The sequence below is a fragment of the Aotus nancymaae genome, unplaced genomic scaffold (genome assembly GCF_030222135.1).
Source record: "Aotus nancymaae isolate 86718 unplaced genomic scaffold, 86718_ANA_hifiasm-v0.15.2.pri h1tg000077l, whole genome shotgun sequence".
Classification (NCBI taxonomy): domain Eukaryota; kingdom Metazoa; phylum Chordata; class Mammalia; order Primates; family Aotidae; genus Aotus; species Aotus nancymaae.
In genome coordinates, this window is record NW_026988492.1 from 2,032,901 (window position 1) to 2,054,680 (window position 21,780).

Below are 21,780 nucleotides of genomic sequence, written 5' to 3' on the forward strand. Positions count from 1 at the left end.
ACGGTCAGGGTCTGCTCAAAACTGGTTGCTTCAGGTGTGCCTGGACAGTTCTGACTCTTAGAAATGATGGCAGACCATAGCCAAGTAACTAAGCCCTCTAGATTTTCAGTTTCCCAGGGCTTGAAATGGGTATGATAGTAACACTCTTTCTATTTTATGGATTAAATGAAATAACATATAAAAGGCCAAAGGCAGAGTATCGGTAAGAAATGCCAGCTAGTACCATTAATATCGGTACGATTGCTACTGTTGCTGCTGTTACTGCAATCATATATATATGTAGCTGGGATTACAGGCCTGCGTCACCATGCCTGGCTGATTTTTGTATTTTTAGTAGAGCTGGGGTTTCATCATGTTGGCCAGGTTGGTCACAAACTCCTGAACTCAAGTGATCTGCTCTGCTCAGCCTCCCAAAGTTCTAGGATTACAGGTGTGAGCCACTGTGCCTGGCCTGCAATCATATTTTTGATATTCTCATGTTATGATTTTCTTCTTCTTGATATAGAGTGATTGAATATTGCTTTAAAAATATTTTCAACTTTTATTTTGGATTCAGGAGATCCATGTGCAGGTTTGTTACATGGGTATATTGTGTTGTTGAGGTTTGGGGTATGGATGATACCTGGGTAGTGAGCGTAGTACCCAGTAGGGAGTTTTTCAGCCTGTGACCTCTTCCCTCCTCCCCCTTCTGATAGTGTCTGGTGTCTCTTGTGCCCATCTTCACGTAGGTGTACTTAAAATATTGCTTATATTTAGGTTCTGCCTTTGAACATTTATACGGTCTTTCACTGAATAACAATATTTTCATCAACAGTGCTTTGCATATAGGATGATGGTCCCATAAGATTATAATCCCATATTTTTATTGTACTTTTTCTTTGGTCAGTTAGGTTTAGATATGCGAATACTTGCCATCGTGTTCGAGTTACATAGGGAATTCAGAACAGTGTCATCTTGTACAGGTTCGTATCTTAGGAGCAATAGACTGTAACGTAATAGCTTAGGTGTGTAACAGGCCGTACCTTCAGGTTTATGTAATATAGTCCATGATGTTCATACAACAGCGAAATCACCTAACCTCGTTGCTCAGAACGTATCCCTGTCGTTAAGTGACATGACTGTGTCATAAAGTAGAAAAATGGAGTAGAACAACTGGAAGAGATATTTCAGTGTAAAGATAAAGAGAGTTAGAAGATATTCAGAAGAAATTCAAACTCTGCTAATATGTAACTTTGTGATGTCAGAGTGATATTATAGAATTGAGGAAATGCTTGTTGATATTTAAATGAATGTTAGAAAACGTATTTTTTTCCTCTAATTTCTCTTAGATCTATGAATCTGCCAAAAGTATATCCAGAACGAAACACCTGTGTGCTTGTGTTTATGGAGAAAGTTCATTTGTAGCTTTACTAGACTAACAAAGTGTTCTATAAGCAGTGCTTCACACAGTTCACACCATGTGGCACATAGCGGGCACATGGTGTGAACAAAAGAATAAATGGAAATGAAACAGGTTACGAGTCCAGCCTTATAAGCTGGTACAAAGTCATATAATCAGAAATAAGAGTTACAGTAAAAGTATACTTGACCCCTGAACAGCTTGGGTTTGAATGGCTTGGGTGTACATTTACATGGATCTTTTTCCAAAAGTATATTGGAAAATTTTTTGGAGATTTGGCACATTAAAAATTTTAGGTGAACTATGTTGCCTAGAGATAATGAAGAAAATTAAGAAAAATTTATGTCATGAATGTATAAAATATGTATAAATATTCTATCATTTACAACCATAAAATATATAAAAATCTGTTATACAAAGTTAAAATTTATCAAAACTTACACATACACAGAGCGTACATGACGCCATTTGCATTTGAGAGAAATGTAAACAAACATAAAGATGCAATATTAAATCATAACTGCATAAAATTAACTGTAGCACAGACTGCACTACTGTGGTAATATCATAGCCCCCTCCTGTTGTTACTTGCAGTGAGCTCAAGTGTTGCGCGGGTCTGTTTAAAGTGCTGTGTGATGCTCATCATCTCCTTGTGAGCAATTTGTCTTCCCAGGAAATTGCATATCACAATAAAAAGTAATTGCTCTTGGTTCTCATGCATTTTTCATCATGTTTAATGTGAAACTGTAAACCTTGAATAACACCAAGGGACCGATACGAAGTGCCACTAGTGATGCTGGAAATGCTCCCAAAAAAGGAGAGAAAAATTATGACATTACAACAAAGAGTTGATATGTTCCGTAGATTGAGGTCTGCAGCTGCTACGGTTGCCCACCATGTCAAGGCAAATGAATGCAGTGTAAGGACCATTATAAAAAACAAGAAAGGAAATTCATAAAGCCGTTGCTGCAGGTATGCCAGCAGGCACAAAAACCTTGTACTTTTGGTGAAATACCTTTTTATCTCATATTGAAAATTCAGCCTTTATGTGGATGCAGGATGGTTAATGGAAAAGTACTTGTAGACTAATATGATTTGAGAAAAAGTGATGTCATTATATGACAGGTTAAAGCAACAGGAAGGTGAAGGATTTAAAGCTGGAGGATTTAATGCCAGCAAAGGATGGTTTGATAATTTTTTAAAGAGGCTTGTTCAGCTAACAGAAGTATTAATAACTTCTGCCAATCAAGAGGCAGAAGACGAGTTTCCAGATGCAGAATCATTGAGGAGAAAGGGTGTCAGCCTAAACAAATTTTTAATGCAGCCAAAGTGCTAGAAAAAAATCCCAACAAAAGATATTTATTAGTAAGGAAAAGGATCAAGCACTAGGATTTAAGTTCAGAAGGCATAGGCTAACTCAGCTGTATTGAGCAGAGGCAGTCATGACTGCCTTCCTCTACGAAGTTGCTAACCCTGGCCCTTGAAAGGAAAAGATAAACACCAGCTGCCAATCTTTTGATTGCATAACCTAAAGGCCTGGACACTAAGAACCCTTTTTCAGATTGTTTTGTTGACACTTTGTCCTTGAGGACAGGAAGTATCTTGCCAGTAAGGGATTGCCACCTTTTAAAGTTCTTTTGATATTGACACATGCTCCCTGGGTATCCAGAACCCCAGGGATTCAAGGCCTTGAAGTGGTCTAGTTGCCTCAAACACAATGGCTCTAATTTGGACCTATAAGGCTCATTACACACAGTACCCTTTTGAAAGGATCGATACTGGGGAAGAGAACACTGATAGAACATCATTATGAGGGTTTGAAGAATCACACCATTGAAGATGCCTTCCTTGTGATAGAAAAAGCCGTGAAAGCCAATAATCTCCAAATAACAAATTCCTGCTGGAGACAACTGTATCCAGATGTTGTGAATGACTTCACAAAATTGACAACAAAGCTAGCCAAGAAAATTATGAAAGAAATTGTGGATATGGCCAAAAAATATGTGGGATGAAGGATTTCATGTATCGGTCTCAGAGAAATTCAGGAGCTTATAGATATCACAGCTTAGGAATTAATAGGAAATAATCTGATGGAGATGAGTGTTTCCAAACCAGTGTCTGATGGTGAGGAAGAAGACAGAGACGAAGCAGTGCCAGAAGACTGAAATTACACTGTCTGGCAGAAGGGTTCTGATTATTCGAGACTATTTTGGACTTCTTTTATAACATGAATCCTTCTATGATATGTGCACCGCAACTAAATCGAACAGTGGAAGAAGGGTTGGTACTGTATAGAAATATTTTTAGAGAAATAAAAAAGCAAAAAGTCAGAAATTGTGATGTGTTTCTGTAAAGTTACAGTGTGTGCCTCTCTCGTCTGCCTCCCCTTCCACCTCCCCCACCTCTTCTGCCTCTGCCACCCCTGAGACAGCAAGACCAACCTCTGCTCTTCCGCCTCATGAAGATGATGATGATGAAGACCTTTATGATGGTCCACCTCCACTTAATGATTACTAAATATATTTTCTGCCAGGCATGGTGACTCAGGCCTGTAATCCCAGCACTTTGGGAAGCTGAGGCGGGTGGATCACTTGAGATCTGTAGTTTGAGACCAGCCTGGTCGACGTGCCGAAACCCCATCTCTACTAAAAATACAAAAATTAGCTGGGGATGGCGGTGCATGCCTAGCTACTTGGGAGGCTGAGGCAGGAGAATTGCTTGAACCTGGGAGGTGGAGGTTGCAGTGAGCTGAGATTGTACTGCTGCACCCCAGCCTGGGTGACAGAATGAGACTCCATCTCAAAATAATAATAGTAATAAAAGTAAAATATATATTTATATTCTTTTCCTTATGATTTTCTTAATATTTTCATTTCTCTAGGTTTACTTTATTGTAAGAATCCAGTATGGAATACATATAACACACAAAATTGGTGTTAACTGTTTCATGATAGTGGTTAGGCTTCCAGTCAGTAGTAGGCTTTTGGTAGTTAAGTTCCTCGGGAGTCAAAAGTCATACTCAGATTTTGACTGTGTGGAGGGGTTTGCAGCCCTGCATTGTTCTAGGGTCACCTGTTTAGCAGCACTGGGGCGATAATGCACGTGTCCTTGTTAGAGAAAGGGCTCACGGCCTCCCTTGGTGTTGAGTACTGAGATCCAGTCATTCCTCGGTACTTTCCTTTCCCCAGTTTTACGAAACTCTGCTTCTTTGATTTTATTTATATTCTTTAGTCAGTTCTCAAAATCCTTTGAAAGTGGTTTGGGGGAAGGGCAGAGGAACCTGCAGTCTCAGCAGTTACCCAGGTTTTGGTTCTGATTTCCATGAGTGATTCACATTCAGATTAGGGTCCTTATTGAAACCTGTGGCTTCAGCGATACCTACCTGCGGATGCCACACACAATTACAAGTAGTTAGCCTTGAACTCTCCTTTGTACCATGGACTCCCATCTCCGATTGTGTCCCAGGAATTGGATGAGAGCATGTGACAGCGTTCCCTCTAAATGAATGCATCATTTTTTGTCTTTCTTTGTCTTCGTGCCTGCCCTCTGCCCAACCACCCAAACTACAAACCTAGACACCTAAAATCTGTCCTCTTCCTTCATAATGGTACCCATCCACCACATACCTTGTCCTTTTAAATAAGTCTCAGTTCTGTATTTGAATAATTATACATCTTAATCGTCTTTCCACCACCTTTGCATTAGCCTAGGCCCTCATGACTTCTTCATTATTGGACTAATGAGTGTTTACCCTTCTAGTCTTTCTCCATACCCCTAGAAACCTCGTGCAGAATAAATGCAAATTAAACTGTGTTAATGACACCCACAGTTTTCAGCATAAAGTCTACGTGGCTTACCTTCTAGTGTCTTTCATTTTCCCCTCTTGATTACCTCAGTCTCTTGAAACTTCCTCAAATATTAATAACATTTCTTAAAAACTTGCTACTTACAGGAAGTATCCTAAGCAATTTTTCATGATGAAATGAAATTTACAGGAAAAAAACCAACAACAACCCCTATCACTACCGAGCCCAGAGAAGTGAAGAAATTGCCTAGGGCCACACAGCTGGTGAGTTGTTTCTTTGAGGATGACTCGTCTTCAAGAGCTCATTCAGGATGCGCAAACCTGTGGTAATAGAATGAGTGGAGTTCCCGGCAAACCACAGGGTAAAGTCTCTCCATCTCTGTTATCATGGGTCACTTGTGTGGATGTTGTCTAGGGAAGCAAATGAAGGCAAGTGGAGGCTTTGGTTTTCCTCAGAATAGATTTTCTTTAAAACTTAAAATTTCAGGCCGGGCGCAGTGGCTCGCGCCTGTAATCCCAGCACTTTGGGAGGCCAAGGCGGGTGGATCACGAGGTCAGGAGTTTGAGACCAGCCTGGTCAACATGGTGAAACCTCGTCACTACTAAAAATACAAAAAATTAGCTGGGCATGGTGGCGCGTGCCTGTAATCCCAGCTACTCGGGAGGCTGAGGCAGGAGAATTGCCTGAACCCAGGAGGCGGAGGTTGCGGTGAGCCGAGATCGCACCAGCCTGGGTAACACGAGAGAAACTCCGTCTAAAGTGCTTGAGTAAATCCATCAGATGGCACTAATATTTACCTTCCAGAAGATTGGCGTTAAATTTCAGTATTAAAGTAATTTGTGGATTGGGGAAAATATTTAACTTGCAAGTTATTTCTTTCACCTGTCAAATATGGAGGTGAAAGATAGGCACACAATTAGTATTTATTCTGTGTTCAGTTTTTTAGAAACATTGCTAAGCAGGTTATACTAATGAAAAAGAATTTTATTATTTAGTTACTTTTTGAATAAACCTGCCAGTTGATTAAAATGAGCCTAATTTAATCAGCATTGTATTGCATACTGAAGATAATTTAGGCTAATGTCAAGGACACCGTTATCTCTCCTTTGTAGAAGGTGTTGAAATAATGAGAGTAGCAAAAAAGGAGTCAGAAAATGTTTGAAGTTTTTCATCTGTGCCCCTGGGTGGATATTTAAAAATCACACCCTTCCTTTTTGCATGCAAATTAAACTGAAAGTCGTTCTGTGTTGTAACATTAGCCTTACATTTTACAAAACAAATTTATTGAACTTTGATGTTTTGCTAATACTGGCTTGTGGTTGTCAGAATGAATTTGAACTTTCCATTGTGTATCATCTTTTCACCTGAACTTTCATTTGGAATTAAAGTGAACAGAAGCAGTGGTTTTGATACATCTTAATTTGAAAATAAATCACTGTTAGAGCAGCGACTCCGAGTTCGACTTTCTTCTTTTCTGAATCACGGTTTTTCTTCAATATCTACCCTCCCCCACTCCAGCCCACGTCTAATAGAATCATCTGAATTCCTTTCTTCCTTTAAAGTAGTTAAACTGCTCTCAGTTTTTCTTGTGATGCTTTTAGATGGAAGCTAAGTTGTCACTAAGGAACTTGTTCAAATTGTGAAGTCAGCAGGTAAAGGGATTACGAACTCCCAAGTGAGTCCTCTATACAAAGGGCAGGTTGCCTTGGAAACGAAGCTATTTCTTTGAGTTGGAAATACCATCTTGTCTTTAAATGCCAGGGATGGGGATGTGCTGACCCCTGCTGCATCATCTGGAGACCTAACATTATGCAGAGATGTTTTCCGTGACTTTGTGCACATTGCTTAACTACTTCCCCGTCCTGATGGATTGGCTGGAGCCACAGCCAAGTTTTCTTTTCTAATGCTTCTCATTTTAAATATAATCTGCAAAATTTAGGACTAAGGAAGTGATCCTTCAAGTTTCTATTTTAGAATGAAAAGTTTTCCACTACTGATTGCCAAAAAATGAAGTACAAAGTTTACCAGATAATTGAATGGCAAGCAGTTTTAGTGATGAGTCATTTTTTAAAGTTCAACAATGAAATGAGTGATGGGTTGAGGAAGCCCAGCAAGGGAATGTGTCAGTTTGATTTTACCTGATGAGAGACAGAGACGGAATTACCCTTGTTCCTGACGACATTGGATACAAACTGGAGCACAGAGCTCAATGGTACAAGTTGGTAGGAGGAGGAGGAGGAGGAGGCAGAGGTTGCAATAAACCCAAGATTACGCCACAGCACTTCAGCCTGGGCGACAGAGCGAGACTCTGTCTCAAAAAAAAAAACAAAAACAAAGCAACTTTGTTTTCTTTTAGGCAAAATCCCTAATCTCCAGACTGTGCAGATTGTGTTGTTAATTGAAAGAGTTACTATTAAGGGATTCTCTTATTTATCATTTGTTAATGTAGGCATTTCTGAATACACGTAATGCATAGGAATTGTCAAGCTAAATTGTTCACTGATTAGAACACCATGGTGTTGAACGCTGTTTCCACTTGTTATTCCCTCTTGGATATGTGTATGTTGGAAGGTTGGCAGCGTGGCCAGGGTGGGATGTATACCCATGGGTGAAGAACTAATATCACAAACCATGGGGCTAGAGCCTGAGGCAGGTTTCAGGTTGAGTCTTCTGGTACTGTGAGGGCAAGGTCTGCCCACACTTTGCCATTCTTGGCTTAACCAGTAGCAACATTTGCTAGTCTTTAATGTGCTCATGTTATTTTAGAATTTCTTTCTAAATTTTGGGTTTTTTTTTTTTTTGAGACAGAGTCTTGCTCTGTTGCCCAGGCTAGAGTGCAATGGTACGATCTCAGTTCACTGCAACCTCTGCCTTCCAAGTTCAAGAGATTCTCCTGCCTCAGCCTCCCTAGTAGCTGGGATTACAGGTGCCTGCCACCATGCCCAGCTAATTTTTGTGTTTTTAGTAGAAACGGGGTTTCACTATGTTGTCCAGGCTGGTCTTGAACTCCTGACCTCATGATCCACCTGCCTCGGCCTCCCAAAGTGCTGGGATTACAGGTGTGAGCCACCGTGCCTGGCCAGTTTTGGGTCTTTTTTTATCAGACAATATATACACTTCTTAAAATGCTGATGAAGCAAGGAATTAATCTTGCATACAGAACGTTTAAAGTTTTCCAGTGGCAAGCTTGAGATTCTTGTTCTGTGGTGGTTTTTTATTGTATAGTTTATATTACTGCTATTACAAAACATCGTTGGTCTAAATATATCCTTTTACTATTGTTTTGCTTACTCGTCCAGTTAAACACTAGCTCTATTTAAATGAGTTTTTAATGAACCATGCTAGCAAGTAAGGCTCAAGGAATGATTAAGGATTTAGTATTGTCTCTGTGTCATTAAAGTAAATTCAGTCATCAGAAAGCTTACAAATTGGTTTGTGTCTACATACTAATTAGTTACATTTGCTTCTGAGACTATTCATCTTGCCCATTTGCCAGTCTACCATGTTCTCTTTGAGGGAACACTGCATGTGTTGATGACAAAATCATAACTCATGCCACTCGCTCCAGTTCGGAGTCAGTCTATCTGTATGTGATTAGCCCATTTCAGAATGATTTTGCTCTGTCTTACTGTGCTGTCCTACTTTTTATTAATACTTAAGCAGTAGTGTGATGTATTTGTAACCTCATGGCTGGGTACCAGTGGAACAGTGGCACTTGTGCAGGGAGCAGAGCAGGAGGGGTTTATATTACGTTTGGCAGGTGGGTCAGCTAGCTGATGGCTGCACACATTTGCATATTTTCATTGTGCTTTGTGGTTGACATACTCAAGGCTATTAGTTCAACATAAGTCTTAAATTGGGAATCTAATTAGTCTGAAGGCTCAGTGGGTGATAGAGTGTATCACACTGAGGGACAGCAGAATTAAACTTCAGCTCTGAAATGTAAGCATCAGGGCTAGGGAGTATCATAGGTGAGTATCTTCCACTGTGGTTTCCAGATGGAGTGGCACGTCTCTATTAGGCATGAGTGTTCAAGAATATGGCGTTAATTCTTGTGGGACAGGTCTCTCTTTGGCCATTGACAGGTAGAAGTTTATGATGGTGGTGGCCTCCTGAGTTGTTCAGGAAGCAGCGGGAATGTACTGCCCTCTCCTGCATGCTATCTTGTTGGAAATGGCTCTATTTCTTATGTTGGATAACACACTATGATAATCTACACAAGCATCTTAGTGTTTGATTAGTTTTTCTTTTATGTAAGTGCCATAGGTTATCAAGTGTGCTTTATGGGAGACAAGTGTAAAGGAAATCTTTTCAAAAAAAGGAGGGGGGGATGGATACAGGTGAATTCAGAAGGTCAAATACTTGATCTAGTAATTCCTTTTGGACATCACTGAGTGAAAAAGCAGAAGAATTTAAATGTATTGGTAGGTACGATCCTAATTATAGAAATCTATAGTTTAACCTATGGGAAGGAAAAGTGGTTGTTGAATTAGAGATAGTTTAGATTCATACATCATGGAGCAGCCTCACTTTAAACTTAAAATGCTTGTATGGGCCGGGCGCGGTGGCTTACACCTATAATCCCAGCACTTTGGGAGGCCGAGACGGGTGGATCACGAGGTCAAGAGATCGAGACCATCCTGATCAACACGGTGAAACCCCGTCTCTACTAAAAATACAAAAAATTAGCTGGGCATGGTGGCGTGTGCCTGTAATCCCAGCTACTCAGGAGGCTGAGGCAGGAGAATTGCCTGAACCCGGGAGGCGGAGGTTGCGGTGAGCCGAGATCGCGCCATTGCACTCCAGCCTGGGTAACGAGCGAAACTCCGCCTCAAAAAAAAAAAATGCCTGTATCTGCAACTCCTTTAATATTATTGTGAATATTTTTGAAACTTACTGCATTGTGCTTTAGTTCTCCCATATCTGCTGAATTTTCTTTCTGTTCTATTCTGTTGCATGTATTCTTTATAGGCACATCTGCCCATGACATCTCCATGCTGTCTCTCAAACACTCACTTTCTGTGTTGTGCTTCTTGTTGACTAAGCTGCTGGATCTGGCTTGACTCATGGTGGCTGCTTATGTTTCTTAGGTGAAGAGAGGGTCATGGAGGCATCTTCAAGTTTATTCTTGTTTCTAGTATTCTTCCACATGCTTTGTACTTTATGCAGTGCTAAAATGTGATGCCTTTTTAAAAGAATTAAAGGTCTTTATTTCATAGTGAAACAATTCCGTATATTGACATTGAGTATCCAGTGGCACCCATCCTAATTAACTTCCCTGGTTATATTTATCTTATACATGAAGAAAACAGTGGAAAGCGAGAGACTGCTCACAGGGTGTCACAATAAAATGGCTTCTCAGGGTATGTGGAGTCTGAAGCTAGAGGTCTTTGAGATTTTGCTTAGACTTGACTTAAATCAGCTTTCATCTTCCTGTATGAAGGTAGAATCTGCAGGTTCTTCTGATCCTTGTAAGCCCTCCGTTGAAGACTGCATGATGGCATCAGGAGCATGGCATTGTCTGTGATGATCTTTGTTACCCTCAGATATGTTCAGAAAAATTTTAAGTGGTGTCATCAAAGTTGCATTAATTTGGTAAATTATGGTGGGTTATTACCTTTGGTTCCTCAGGAATGAACAGAATCCTGCTCAGAGGCCTGCAGATGATCTTGGTGTTTAGCTTGCCAGTGAGCTGTGCTGTGGATGTTAGATGCCCCAGAGCAGGAAGAGTTGTAGAAAATAGGATCTTTGACTTGATTTCCCATCTCCAATTCATTCTGCAGTTATTTGTACGCTAGTCAAATCCGTCTCTCTGGGCCTCAGCTTTGCTTCCTGTTAAGTGAAATAATAAAAGCTACTTTGTGTTTCTGTGGGGCCCTCTGGAGGAGGATGTAGAGCGTCTGTGGAAGGTCTTCATTTTGTGGCTCTGTGTTGAACGTGCATTTTCTAGCATGTTGGCTTCCTTTTCCCCTTACCACTCCTGTGTAGATCCAAGACACAGCGACTGAGCTTTGCATCAGTCTTCTTTCCTTTTGAAACTGATTCTCATTTATCAACCATCACAGTATAATTTAATAAAAGCTCATAGTAAACGTGCTTCCTGTGTTCTGTGAGTTGTATACCTTATCTCTTTATTTGTCCCACATCTGGCAGAGCAGGCGTAAGTGGCTCAAAACAATGCAGATTCATTACCCGGCAGTTCTGCCTGGCAGAAGGCTGACGTGCGTCAGAATGCCGTAAAATCAAGGTATTAACCATGCTCCTTCCTCGAGGCTCTAGGAGAGAATCCATATCCTTGACTTCTAAATGCTGCTCACATTCCTTGGCTCATGACTCCCTTTGTGCATCTTCCAGGTGGGCAGGGTAGCATTTCTCTGGCCATTATCACATCTCTCTCTGGCCACAGCCAGGCGAGGCTCTTCATTTTTCCAGACTTATGTAATTAGATAGGAGTCTACCTGGATAATGAAGGATAACCTTTCCATTTTAAGGTCCTTAACCTCCATCCTGTCTGCAAAGTCCCTTTTGCCATGGAAGGTCACATTCACTGGTTCCAGGAGTTTGGGTGTGGATAACTTTGAGGGGGGACCATTATTCTGTCTACCCACAACCACCATCCTTTTTTCCAAATGAGGAAAGTAAGGTTTAGGCCACTGGATTTACAAACATCTACCCAAGAAATAAGGTCAGAGCTGGCTTTGAACGTAGCTTTCTCTGATTCTCGATTGCTGTTAGCCACTTTGCTAACATGCACTTGTGGGCTTTCAGCTCTTAATTTTACCCATTAAAGGGACTTCCCTAGATCCAATGGTTTTATAAGCATTTCTGTGTGATGTTTCTATAACAGGTTTTCTGTTGGGGGGGGCAGTTCTGATGTTTTATAGTTAAAGTGACTTGTCCTGAGGTAGGGGAACATGGGTGGCAATACTTAGAGTTTATTTATACTTGAGTTATTGTAGGTGTAACTTGGATTTGGCCTGTGTTTTCTCTTGGAGACTTGATAGATGAATGGAATGGAAGAGAGTTTAATAATGATTGCAAGTAAAAATGAACTTTCAAAAATGATCTGCCTTGTGGACAGCAGTGAAGATTCCATCTGTTAAATAAGAATTTGAGTAACATTTCACAAATTTAAAAGACATTTCCTTTACTTTTTGAAGGGCGTGATAGAGATTTTTAATAGGCAGTGTTTTTTTTTTTTTTTATGAAGGTTCTTCTCCCCCCTTTTTTGCTGTGTTACTATATGTATTCTTATAGAGTAGATTTTCTAAAATTATATATCTTTCCCAGTTTAACACAAAATTACTTCATATCTGCACCTGTCACTTAAATTTTGGTTTAGAAGAAAGCTGTAGAATTGTATGTTATTGGCATATTGCAGATCACCAACTGTGATTCTATAATGTTTTCTAAAAATGCCAGAGATAATTGTTGAAACTAATATATATGTATAAGCTCTTCCATCATGTGTGGCATTTAAAGACTCGTTCTTTACAATTTTCAATCTCCATTTTCAGTTTGCAGAAAGGACTTGATTCTTGAGAGAACACATCATTGTGAAAAGTTAATAACAAAACATGAATTTCATTTGCTTCCAATTAAGCACCCAAATGTCGAAACTTAATATCTTCAAAATGCATATTAAGCCACATACCTTATGAAAAGTAGGATGATATTAAAATCAAGTGTAGACATCCAAAATCCTCATTCGGAGCTTGAAATGAGTATTTTTAGTTTTTCAGGGCTGAGAAGTTTTATTGCTCAACTGAAACTAAAATTGCGTGTTACTAGGAAGATGGGCATCCTACTTGGACTGGGTTGTCAAACTAGGGACCATTGGCCAAATTTGGCCTGCTGTCTACTTTTATAAGTTAAGTTTTATTTAAATGTAGTCACAGTCATTTGTTTGTATGTTGTCTACGGGTACTCTTTCATGCTACAGTGGGTGAGTACAGTGTGGAAGAGGCAGTACGGACCACAGCTCCAAAAATATCTACTATCTTAGTCTTTTCAGAAAAGGTTTGCCAGTTGACCCCTAATCTAGTGGTATGTCTGTGTCTCTAATACAGGCAGACACCTGCCAGTCAGTGTCAGATAAACAAACTGATTTTACTGTATATGGATAATTTGGTGTATACATATGCGTACCTTTCTATTTTTTGGTAACTATTAAGGACTTCTTTTTTTATGTTATTCATTATAAGGTTGAGTGGCCCAACTATTTATCCTACTGTGATGATTTCTTCATACAAGTTACCGTGGTATGGTATGAACCCTGGTACCAGTTCTTCCAGATTGTTTAATCAGCTGATTCTGTCTATACCTCAGGTTTTCTTTGTTGTGTCGTAAATGGATCGATGACATATAAATATTCGTGGAAATAGCATTTGTTGAAAACAACAAAACCATTTATAAAACGAAGGTTGTAATTTTGAGTCCTATTCACATTCTGTACATTAGCCTTTCTGTTTTTTACCTGAGGTGAGTATTGGCCTTGAAAAAGCTTGGATCGGAGGCAGAAGAGGGGTTTGCTTTGGCTCCAGTCATGGTTCTTCTCTTAGAAGGTTAAGCTGAGTTGCTAGGTGTGGAATTGAAGGGTGAATCTTCACAGTGACGGCCATTGTGGATCCTTAGAAGTTTTTTACTCTTTGTGATTTTTATTTATTTATTTATTTATGATGGAGTCTCGCTCTGTTACCCAGGCTGGAGTGCAGTGGTGCCATCTCAGCTCACTGTAGCCTTCGCCTTCTGGGTTCAAGCAGTTCTTCTGCCTAGCCTCCCAAGAAGCTGGGATTACAGGTGTGTGCCACCATACCCAGCAAATTTTTTATATTTTTGGTAGAAATGGGATTTCATCATGTTGGCCAAGCTGATCTTGAACTCCTGACCTCAAGTGATCTGCCCGCCTTAGCCTCCCAAACTGCTGCTATTACAGACATGAACCACCGAGCCCAGTCTACTCTTTGGGAGTTATAAGAAGAAGTATGTTAGTGTATTAAGAACTATATTAGTTATAAGAAGACGTGGAATAAATTTTTATTTTCATAGCATTTTAAAATATTATGTTATAACATTTAAAATTTTAAATTTGAAATAATTTTATACTTCAGAAAAATTGGAATAATAGTTACAGAGCATTTCCCTATACCCTTCATCTATCCCTGATGTTATCATTTTACATAATCATAGAACAATTATCAAAAGTAAGAAACTCACACTGAGTCAGTTCTGTCAGCTAATCAGAGCTCATTAGAATTGGGCCTGTTCACTAATGCCCTTTTCTCTCATCCCGCTGCATGTAGTTCACAGTCTTCTCAGACTCCTCCAGTGTGTTCAGTTTCCTCATTCTTTCGTTTACTTTCATGACCCTTGATACTTTTGGAGAGCTTTATCTTTCAGAATATCCCTCAGTTTGCGTTTGTCTGATGTTTCCTCACGATTAGATGGAAGTTATACATTTTTGGCAAGAATACCACAAAAGTAATGTTATCTACTTCCCAGTGCCTTTTATGAGATGGTACGTGATATTGCTACATCTTACTATGGATGCTGTGAACCCGGGTACAGTGGTGGTTGCCAGGCTTCTCTACTTCAGTGATATTACTGTTTACTTTTTAGTCAAAATGTCTCTTGTGGGGAGACATTTTGAACTACGCAAATATCCTGCTTATCATCATATTCATACCCATCAGTGTTTGCATCTATTAGTAGATTTTACCTGAACACGTTTTACTGTGGAGGTTGCCTAATGATGGTTTCTGTTGCCACCATTCCTTCTATTTGTTATTTAGAATGCTACAGCAGGGAATAGCTGTTCATTCTCTACCATTTATTTGTTCAATTATTTATATCATTATGGACTCATGGATTTTAGTTTTTTCTTTGAATTATGATCCAATGCCAGTGTTACTTATTTTGTTTGTAAGTTCTCTCAGCTTTGGCCATTGGGAGCTCCTTCAGGTTGGCACCTGTTTCCCTTTGGTGTGCCTTCATCATTTTTTTTTTTTTTTGAGACGGAGTTTCTCTCTTGTTAACCCAGGCTGGAGTGCAATGGCGTGATCTTGGCTCACCGCAACTTCCGCCTCCTGGGTTCAGGCAATTCTCCTGCCTCAGCCTCCTGAGTAGCTGGGATTACAGGCACGCGCCATCATGCCCAGCTAATTTTTTGTATTTTTTTTAGTAGAGACGGGGTTTCACCATGTTGACCAGGATGGTCTCGATCTCTTGACCTCGTGATCCACCCGTCTCAGCCTCCCAAAGTGCTGGGATTACAGGCGTGAGCCACTGCGCCCGGCCATCATTTTTGAATACTTCTGACTATTTGGCATCACAAGGCATTCCAGGGTTACCATATGTTTCCCAGACCACAGCTGTGAAATCAACCATTTTTCAAGGAGCCCTTGTTCATTAACTAGAGAATGGTATTAGAAACCAAGATCTGGGTACTAGGTGTGCTCGGTGTCATTGCCTCTAGGGACTCTGTTTAAACAGAGCTGGAAACTCTGTGTACTCACACATTCATTAGCATTTGATGGTATACTTACCCATTTGTCTGTGTATTTACCTAACTATGTTAAGTGCCTTTATTTATAAGTGCACATTTACCTTTCATTTCTAGCTGGTAGCGGTATTTGATGAGCAAGATCCACATCATGGAGGTGATGGCACCAGTGCCAGCTCCACGGGTACCCAGAGCCCAGAGATATTTGGTAGTGAGCTTGCCACCAACAGTGTCTCGGCCTTTCAGCCTTACCAAGCAACAAGTGAAATTGAGGTCACACCTTCAGTCCTTCGAGCAAGTAAGTGAAAGCTCTTTCTTCCCTTCACATTCCATCTTAATTTACAGGAGTACCAACTTTTGTTATTCATTTGTGTTCCTGTAAATGGAATTAATTATCTGTTTTTTTTTTTTTTTTTCCAAAAATTAAGTTTAGGACCCAGGCAAATGTCCTTTGCAAGAGAAGCAGGCAGTTTTTTACATTGTAATAGATTAGGCTTACTAGTAGACTTTCCATGACTTGCTAACTGTAAATAAGGAAAATAATTCAAGTTAAATTATTTGTATTTTCCTTTCCATATATTTTATCTGAATGCTAGAACAAATAGAGATAACAGAAGAGCTTTGCACTGAAACAAAACATGGCATCATTCATTACAGTCAACTGTTTTACAACCATTACTTATATTATATGAATGTTATCTGAAGAGCTGGGGAAGAAGAGACCTCCCTGTCAAAGTTATCTTCGGGGATCTGGGAGAGCAGTGATTAGAATACCTCCACAGGGGAGGGGAACGTGGACATAATGAGCTCTAGATGAGGAATCCTAGGGCCCTGGGTATTCTAGATCCAGGACACTTGCCTGAAGAGCTCTGTGAGCCATTTCTGGAAGGTACTCATCAAAGTGAGATATTTTTGCTACAAATATTTATTGTTTGTAGATGTATGATCTTGTAATTGAGTAGTTGTTAAGAGAAAATCAATTTCAATAAATGTATAAGCTTAAAAGATTATTTGGCTGGGCGAGGTGGCTCATGCCTGTAATCCCAGCACTTTGGGAGACTAAGGTGGGTGGATCACTTGAGGTCACCAGTTCAAGATCAGCCTGGCCAACATGGTGAAACCCCAGCTCTATAAAAATACAAAAATTAACCGGGTGTGGTGGTGGGTGCCTGTAATCTTAGCTACTTGGGAGGCTGAGATAGGAGAACCGCTTGAACCTAGGAGGTGGAGGTTGCAGTGAGCCAAGATTGCACCACTGCACTCCAGCCTGGGCAACAGAGTGAGACTCTATCTCAAAAAAAAAAAAAAATTATATATTTTTTAGGTACATCTATTTAGAAACACTTCAGTCTTTTTAAGTAGAAAATTTGGGTCTTATGTGTGTTTACTGATTGGTAGTCTTCAGTAGATCTTTATAAACATATGAGTAATAGTATATATTAATATAATATATAATTAGGAAAAGAATATAGGTAGATAATATTTAGAATGTATAGTTTATTCTTCTAAAAATGCATCCGAATTCCCATTTTTTTGCATCGATAGCAATCTGTAGCAATTTGGCAATTTGCTTCTAGATGTTTAGAAACTACTACTGCTTCTACTGTCCCTTGAAGGTGTATATAAAGAGAACAAGCAAAGAAGAGCAATTCAGCAGTAGAGATCTGTTAGCCCATCAGAACCCACAGGAGAAGTGTGCCATGCACAGGTGCAGAGAATTTAAGAGGCATAGTTCAAGATAGGATTGTTAGTGATGCTCTAGAGGATTGCGTGCAGCCACAGACCAGTGCTAACTACTTCTTACAACTGCTTTCTATCATCCAGACAAGTTCAGACTCAGATATAATGACAGATGTTTCCCAGGAAGCTTGGGGTGGAACAGAAGCTGTAAGTTGTTTTAGTTGAATATTTTTTACATGCAAGAGATTTAGGTTTATTTATGCACATGTGCAAGAAACTAATTTTGTAAAAATAAGTTTGTTTACTACTAGGATATAATGTTTAAAAAATCTTACGTTGGATTCGCTTTTTGCAGTGTTTTTCAAAAGGCGAGGCATATACCATACAGGATATACAACGTGATGTGTAGGTGGCACACGAGGCAGCCGTAGTTTATTTTTTGCTAGCTCATTAAGCCTTTGACTTAGTGGATATCTGCTTGGAATGATCCTGTGTATACAACATAGACTGCCTAAATTCGACTCATGGAAAATTTTAATTAAATAATAGTTCAGATATTCAGATACCAGAAGTTTGGAAAATAGTATCTTTATTTGAGCAATAACATGGTAATGTATATACTTAAATACAGAACTTCCTGTTGTGTTATTGTTGCAGCTTTGTACTTGTATCTTTTCTAAAGCAATACATAGCTTTAATGTAGCTGTACCATAAACAAATATTAGAGGGAAGGTTAAATCCTTTATTGATGTTGATTTATGAATTTGATTGACATACTTCCCATCAACTTTTACCTTTTGACTCCTCTGGACTCTACAAAATTTCTAACATGTAACCACCCACATTTGGCTGGCCTTATGTGTTAAGATTTAAATGCTGTTTTCAACCCCAAATGTCTCTTTTTGTTTTGTTTTTATTGAGAAAAGGAAGTTACATTTGAAGCATATGTGTTGTCTTGCAGCAACCAGTGGGAGAATATGCAAATCTTACTTTCTTGTTCTGATTTTGATATGCTAAGGTTGTTTAGATTTTCAGGTGTTGGCAGGCATTGGGTAAGTACACGTTAAGCATCCACTTTACACAGGTCCATAACTACGTGAACGTAACGCATCATCCATGAGTCACTGGTCTGTTCAGGTGTTTTCTCATACTGCATCAATGACATTCATTCAGACATAGAACATGAATTTGTCCGTGCTAGCCATGCCTCGTGCTAGGTGGTGAGTCCAGGGTTGAGTTAATAAGGCATAGCCTTTGCTATAAGGAGCTGTAGTTAGTAGTCTAACTATTTTCAGATAAGAAAGAAGCTAACAATATGTAGAGATTTGCTTAATTGAAGGATAATCGACACTAATTGGGGACATGATTGATAAAGGCTTTTAGATAAATAAATTTCTAATTTTTGCTTTAAAGAAGGAGTAGTCACTTCCCTGTGTTTTCCAATGAATGAATTCACTCATCCCCTTTGTTCCATAAAGAATTGGTGGAAATTGACAAAAACATGTAGAGTATACATATTTTTTTCAATAGAAAAATAAATATGAAGTTTGGGTATTAAGATAAAGCCTAGATGGTTTTCATAGATAGAATTGTCATTTTGAGGTCTTTTTATGTTTCCCTAGAAGCTGCCATTAATTTGGCCTTGAGCTTTTTTTATAGAGAATACAGAGAGAACTCTGATTTAGTTAAATCATTGCTCCTCAACCCAGGAGTGTTTTCTCCCCAAGGAACATTTATCAGTGTCTGGTGATATTTTTGCTTGTTAATCTTAGATTTTTGGGTAGGTATTACAGGATGAAATAGATGATAAATTATAATATTCTAATTCTGTCATTCCTGGTGTCATTGAGTACCCAGGATTCTTAGTACAGAAGAAACAGTGTATAGATGTAAGTTGGAAGAGAATGAACAAAAATTGGATAATTCTCAATTTAGACAAGACATGTCATAATGAATTCCTGATATGTTTTAGTTTTTATGAAACAAACCTGGAGGGAAGAAAAACTCCTGTGTATGTTCACAGAAAAGGTCTAGAATCAATGGCCAACCCAGTAACTCAGCATTTCTCAATCCACACTATGCTCTGGAAATAGCATTTTTCATTTGAGGGGATCAGAGCTTCTTAGAGAAATGCCTGAAAGCGAGTCTGGACAGGAAATGTGTGAGATCACCCCGGATCATCCTGTTATATCAGAAAATAGGGCAGTTATGAAAGTTTACTAGGGTGGGGCAGAGGGCCTAGGAGAGGACGCAGTGCTCCTGCTGGCCAAAGACAGGACAGTGGGTGCATCAATAAAGATAGTAACAGCAATACATGCACGAGTGTATAATGATAAATATGCCATCAAGCAAGTAGAAGGCTACCAGTGGATCATCTTACTATTTGGAAACCTTATAAAGGAAAAAAGGAATAATTCATCTATTCTGAGTTTCTTTGTAGTGTGGTTTCACTGGATATCCAAATACTTCTTATGTAAATATTACAGCTAATAAATGAAGACAGCATTGTAATATTACTATTCTGCAACTCCTGATGAAATAATGGATCTAGGTATTGGTCATTGCTTTGGTCTTAATGTCTCCCCGCAAGTTTACATGTTGGAAATATAATCCTGAGTACAACAGTGTTGGGAGGTGTCCAGGTCATAAAGTTGCTTATTATTTGGAAAACTGTTCAAGGAAAGACAAAATTACCAGCCCCGGTTGGTAATTTATAAAGGACCTCGTCTCTATTAAAAGTCAAAATTTGGGTGGGCATGGTGGTGTGTGACTGTACTCTCTGTTGCTCGGGAATCTGAGGCAGGAGGAGTTCTTGAGCCTGGGAGATCAAGGCTACAGTGAGCTGTGATTGTCCCTTGTACACCAGACTGAGTGACAGAGGGAGACCCAGTCATAAAGAAAAAAAGACATTTTCTATTCCACATGTCCTTCATATGAGTGGTATCACTGTATAACCAAATAGTAGATGAAGAGGAAATTACTTTGTATTTATGTATTAAAAATTACTTCTTAGTATAAAAAGAGTTTAGTATAAAAAGAACTTAGTATAAAAAGAGCTTGAGGTGTTAGGGTCACTCTGTCGCCTTCTGTCATGTGAGGACACTGCCTTCTTTCTCTCTTTCCCTTCCACCTTCCTACATGTGAGGATGCAGTAAGAAGGTCCTCTCCAGATGCCAGACCCTTGATCTTGGGCCCCAGAACTGTGAGAGAGTACATTGCAGTTCTTTCTAAATTAGCAATGTCAGGTACTCTGTTAGAGCAGCACAACATGAACTAAGACAGTCATCAACCACTGCTAACATTAAAAATAATCATCAAGGAGAGACAACCAAGCATTGTATGCTTCCTGATGAAGAAACACAACAGCTCCTAGGAGGTAGTCTTGACAGAAGAAATTAATCATGAATCTGATCAAACATCAAAATCCAACTACCTATTTACAGGAAATACAGAACCCTGAGATCCAAGTGAACATGATATAGGGGATGCGATTAGCCTAGTCAACATGGTGGGAAACTGTGTAAGACAAATGACCCAGGTTCTTCAATAAAATCAACTGCAGGGGCAGAAGGACATGGAGAGGGAATTTATACGTTAATAGAAACTTTTAAGAGATGTAACATTCAATCATAATGTCTGGATCTTATTTAAATCTTGATTTAAATGAAGCTTAATAGAAAGAATGACATTTGTATGCTGATGAATAAAACACAAATTGGGTATTTAATAGTAAGGAATTATTTAGATGCAATAAAGTTAATAATATGTAAAAGAACCTTTACCTTTTAGTAGTACATAATGAACTATTTATGATTAAAATGGTATCTCTAGAATTTGCTTTCGAATCGTCCAGCCTAGGGAATGGTTACTTAGAGATTCAGCTTACCCATTCTGTCTACTTTTATATGTTGGTTCAAAATTATCCTTAATAAAGGTTTTTTTTTGTTTTTTTGTTTTTTTTTAAATAAAGGAAACACGTAAGGCACTTCCTGGTAGTTTGAAGGTCTATTTAATTACTTTTCTCTTTGGACTTTTCCCCCCATTTCATACAGCATAGAAGTTTAACCCCATCTTTTTTAGGATTGAATATTTTTTATTGGTCATCTTATTTCTTTGCCATAAACAAAATACATTAAAATTTTAAATATAGTACTGTGTGATTATTATTAGTATATAATTGACCAAAATAGCACAAATATACAAGTATGTAACATGTTTTCCTTTTACTGTGGAAATAAGTGAAGACCATCCAAATGAGAATCGGTGATGGCTATTTATTCAGAGCTTGCTGTAGTAAGGGGTCAGCTATCATGGCCTGTCTTTTGCAGAGGCTCCCAGGCAGGCTGAGGAGTGGGAATACTTTCGCATGAAGAAAAGGGAGGGCTTGTGTGTGC

The 21,780-nt window shown here is 39.1% G+C and overlaps 1 protein-coding gene across 20 annotated transcripts in view; it reads left to right on the forward strand.

The window, feature by feature from the left end:
• The window catches only part of PARD3 (par-3 family cell polarity regulator), a 704,358-nt gene that overhangs the window by 283,385 nt on the left and 399,193 nt on the right, over positions 1–21,780 (forward strand). For all 20 annotated transcript variants that reach the window (XM_021665196.2, XM_021665212.2, XM_021665198.2 and 17 more), the window contains exon 3: positions 15,824–16,004. In XM_021665196.2, coding sequence (XP_021520871.2) covers positions 15,824–16,004 — 181 coding nt within the window. The remainder of the gene's footprint in view (positions 1–15,823; positions 16,005–21,780) is intronic.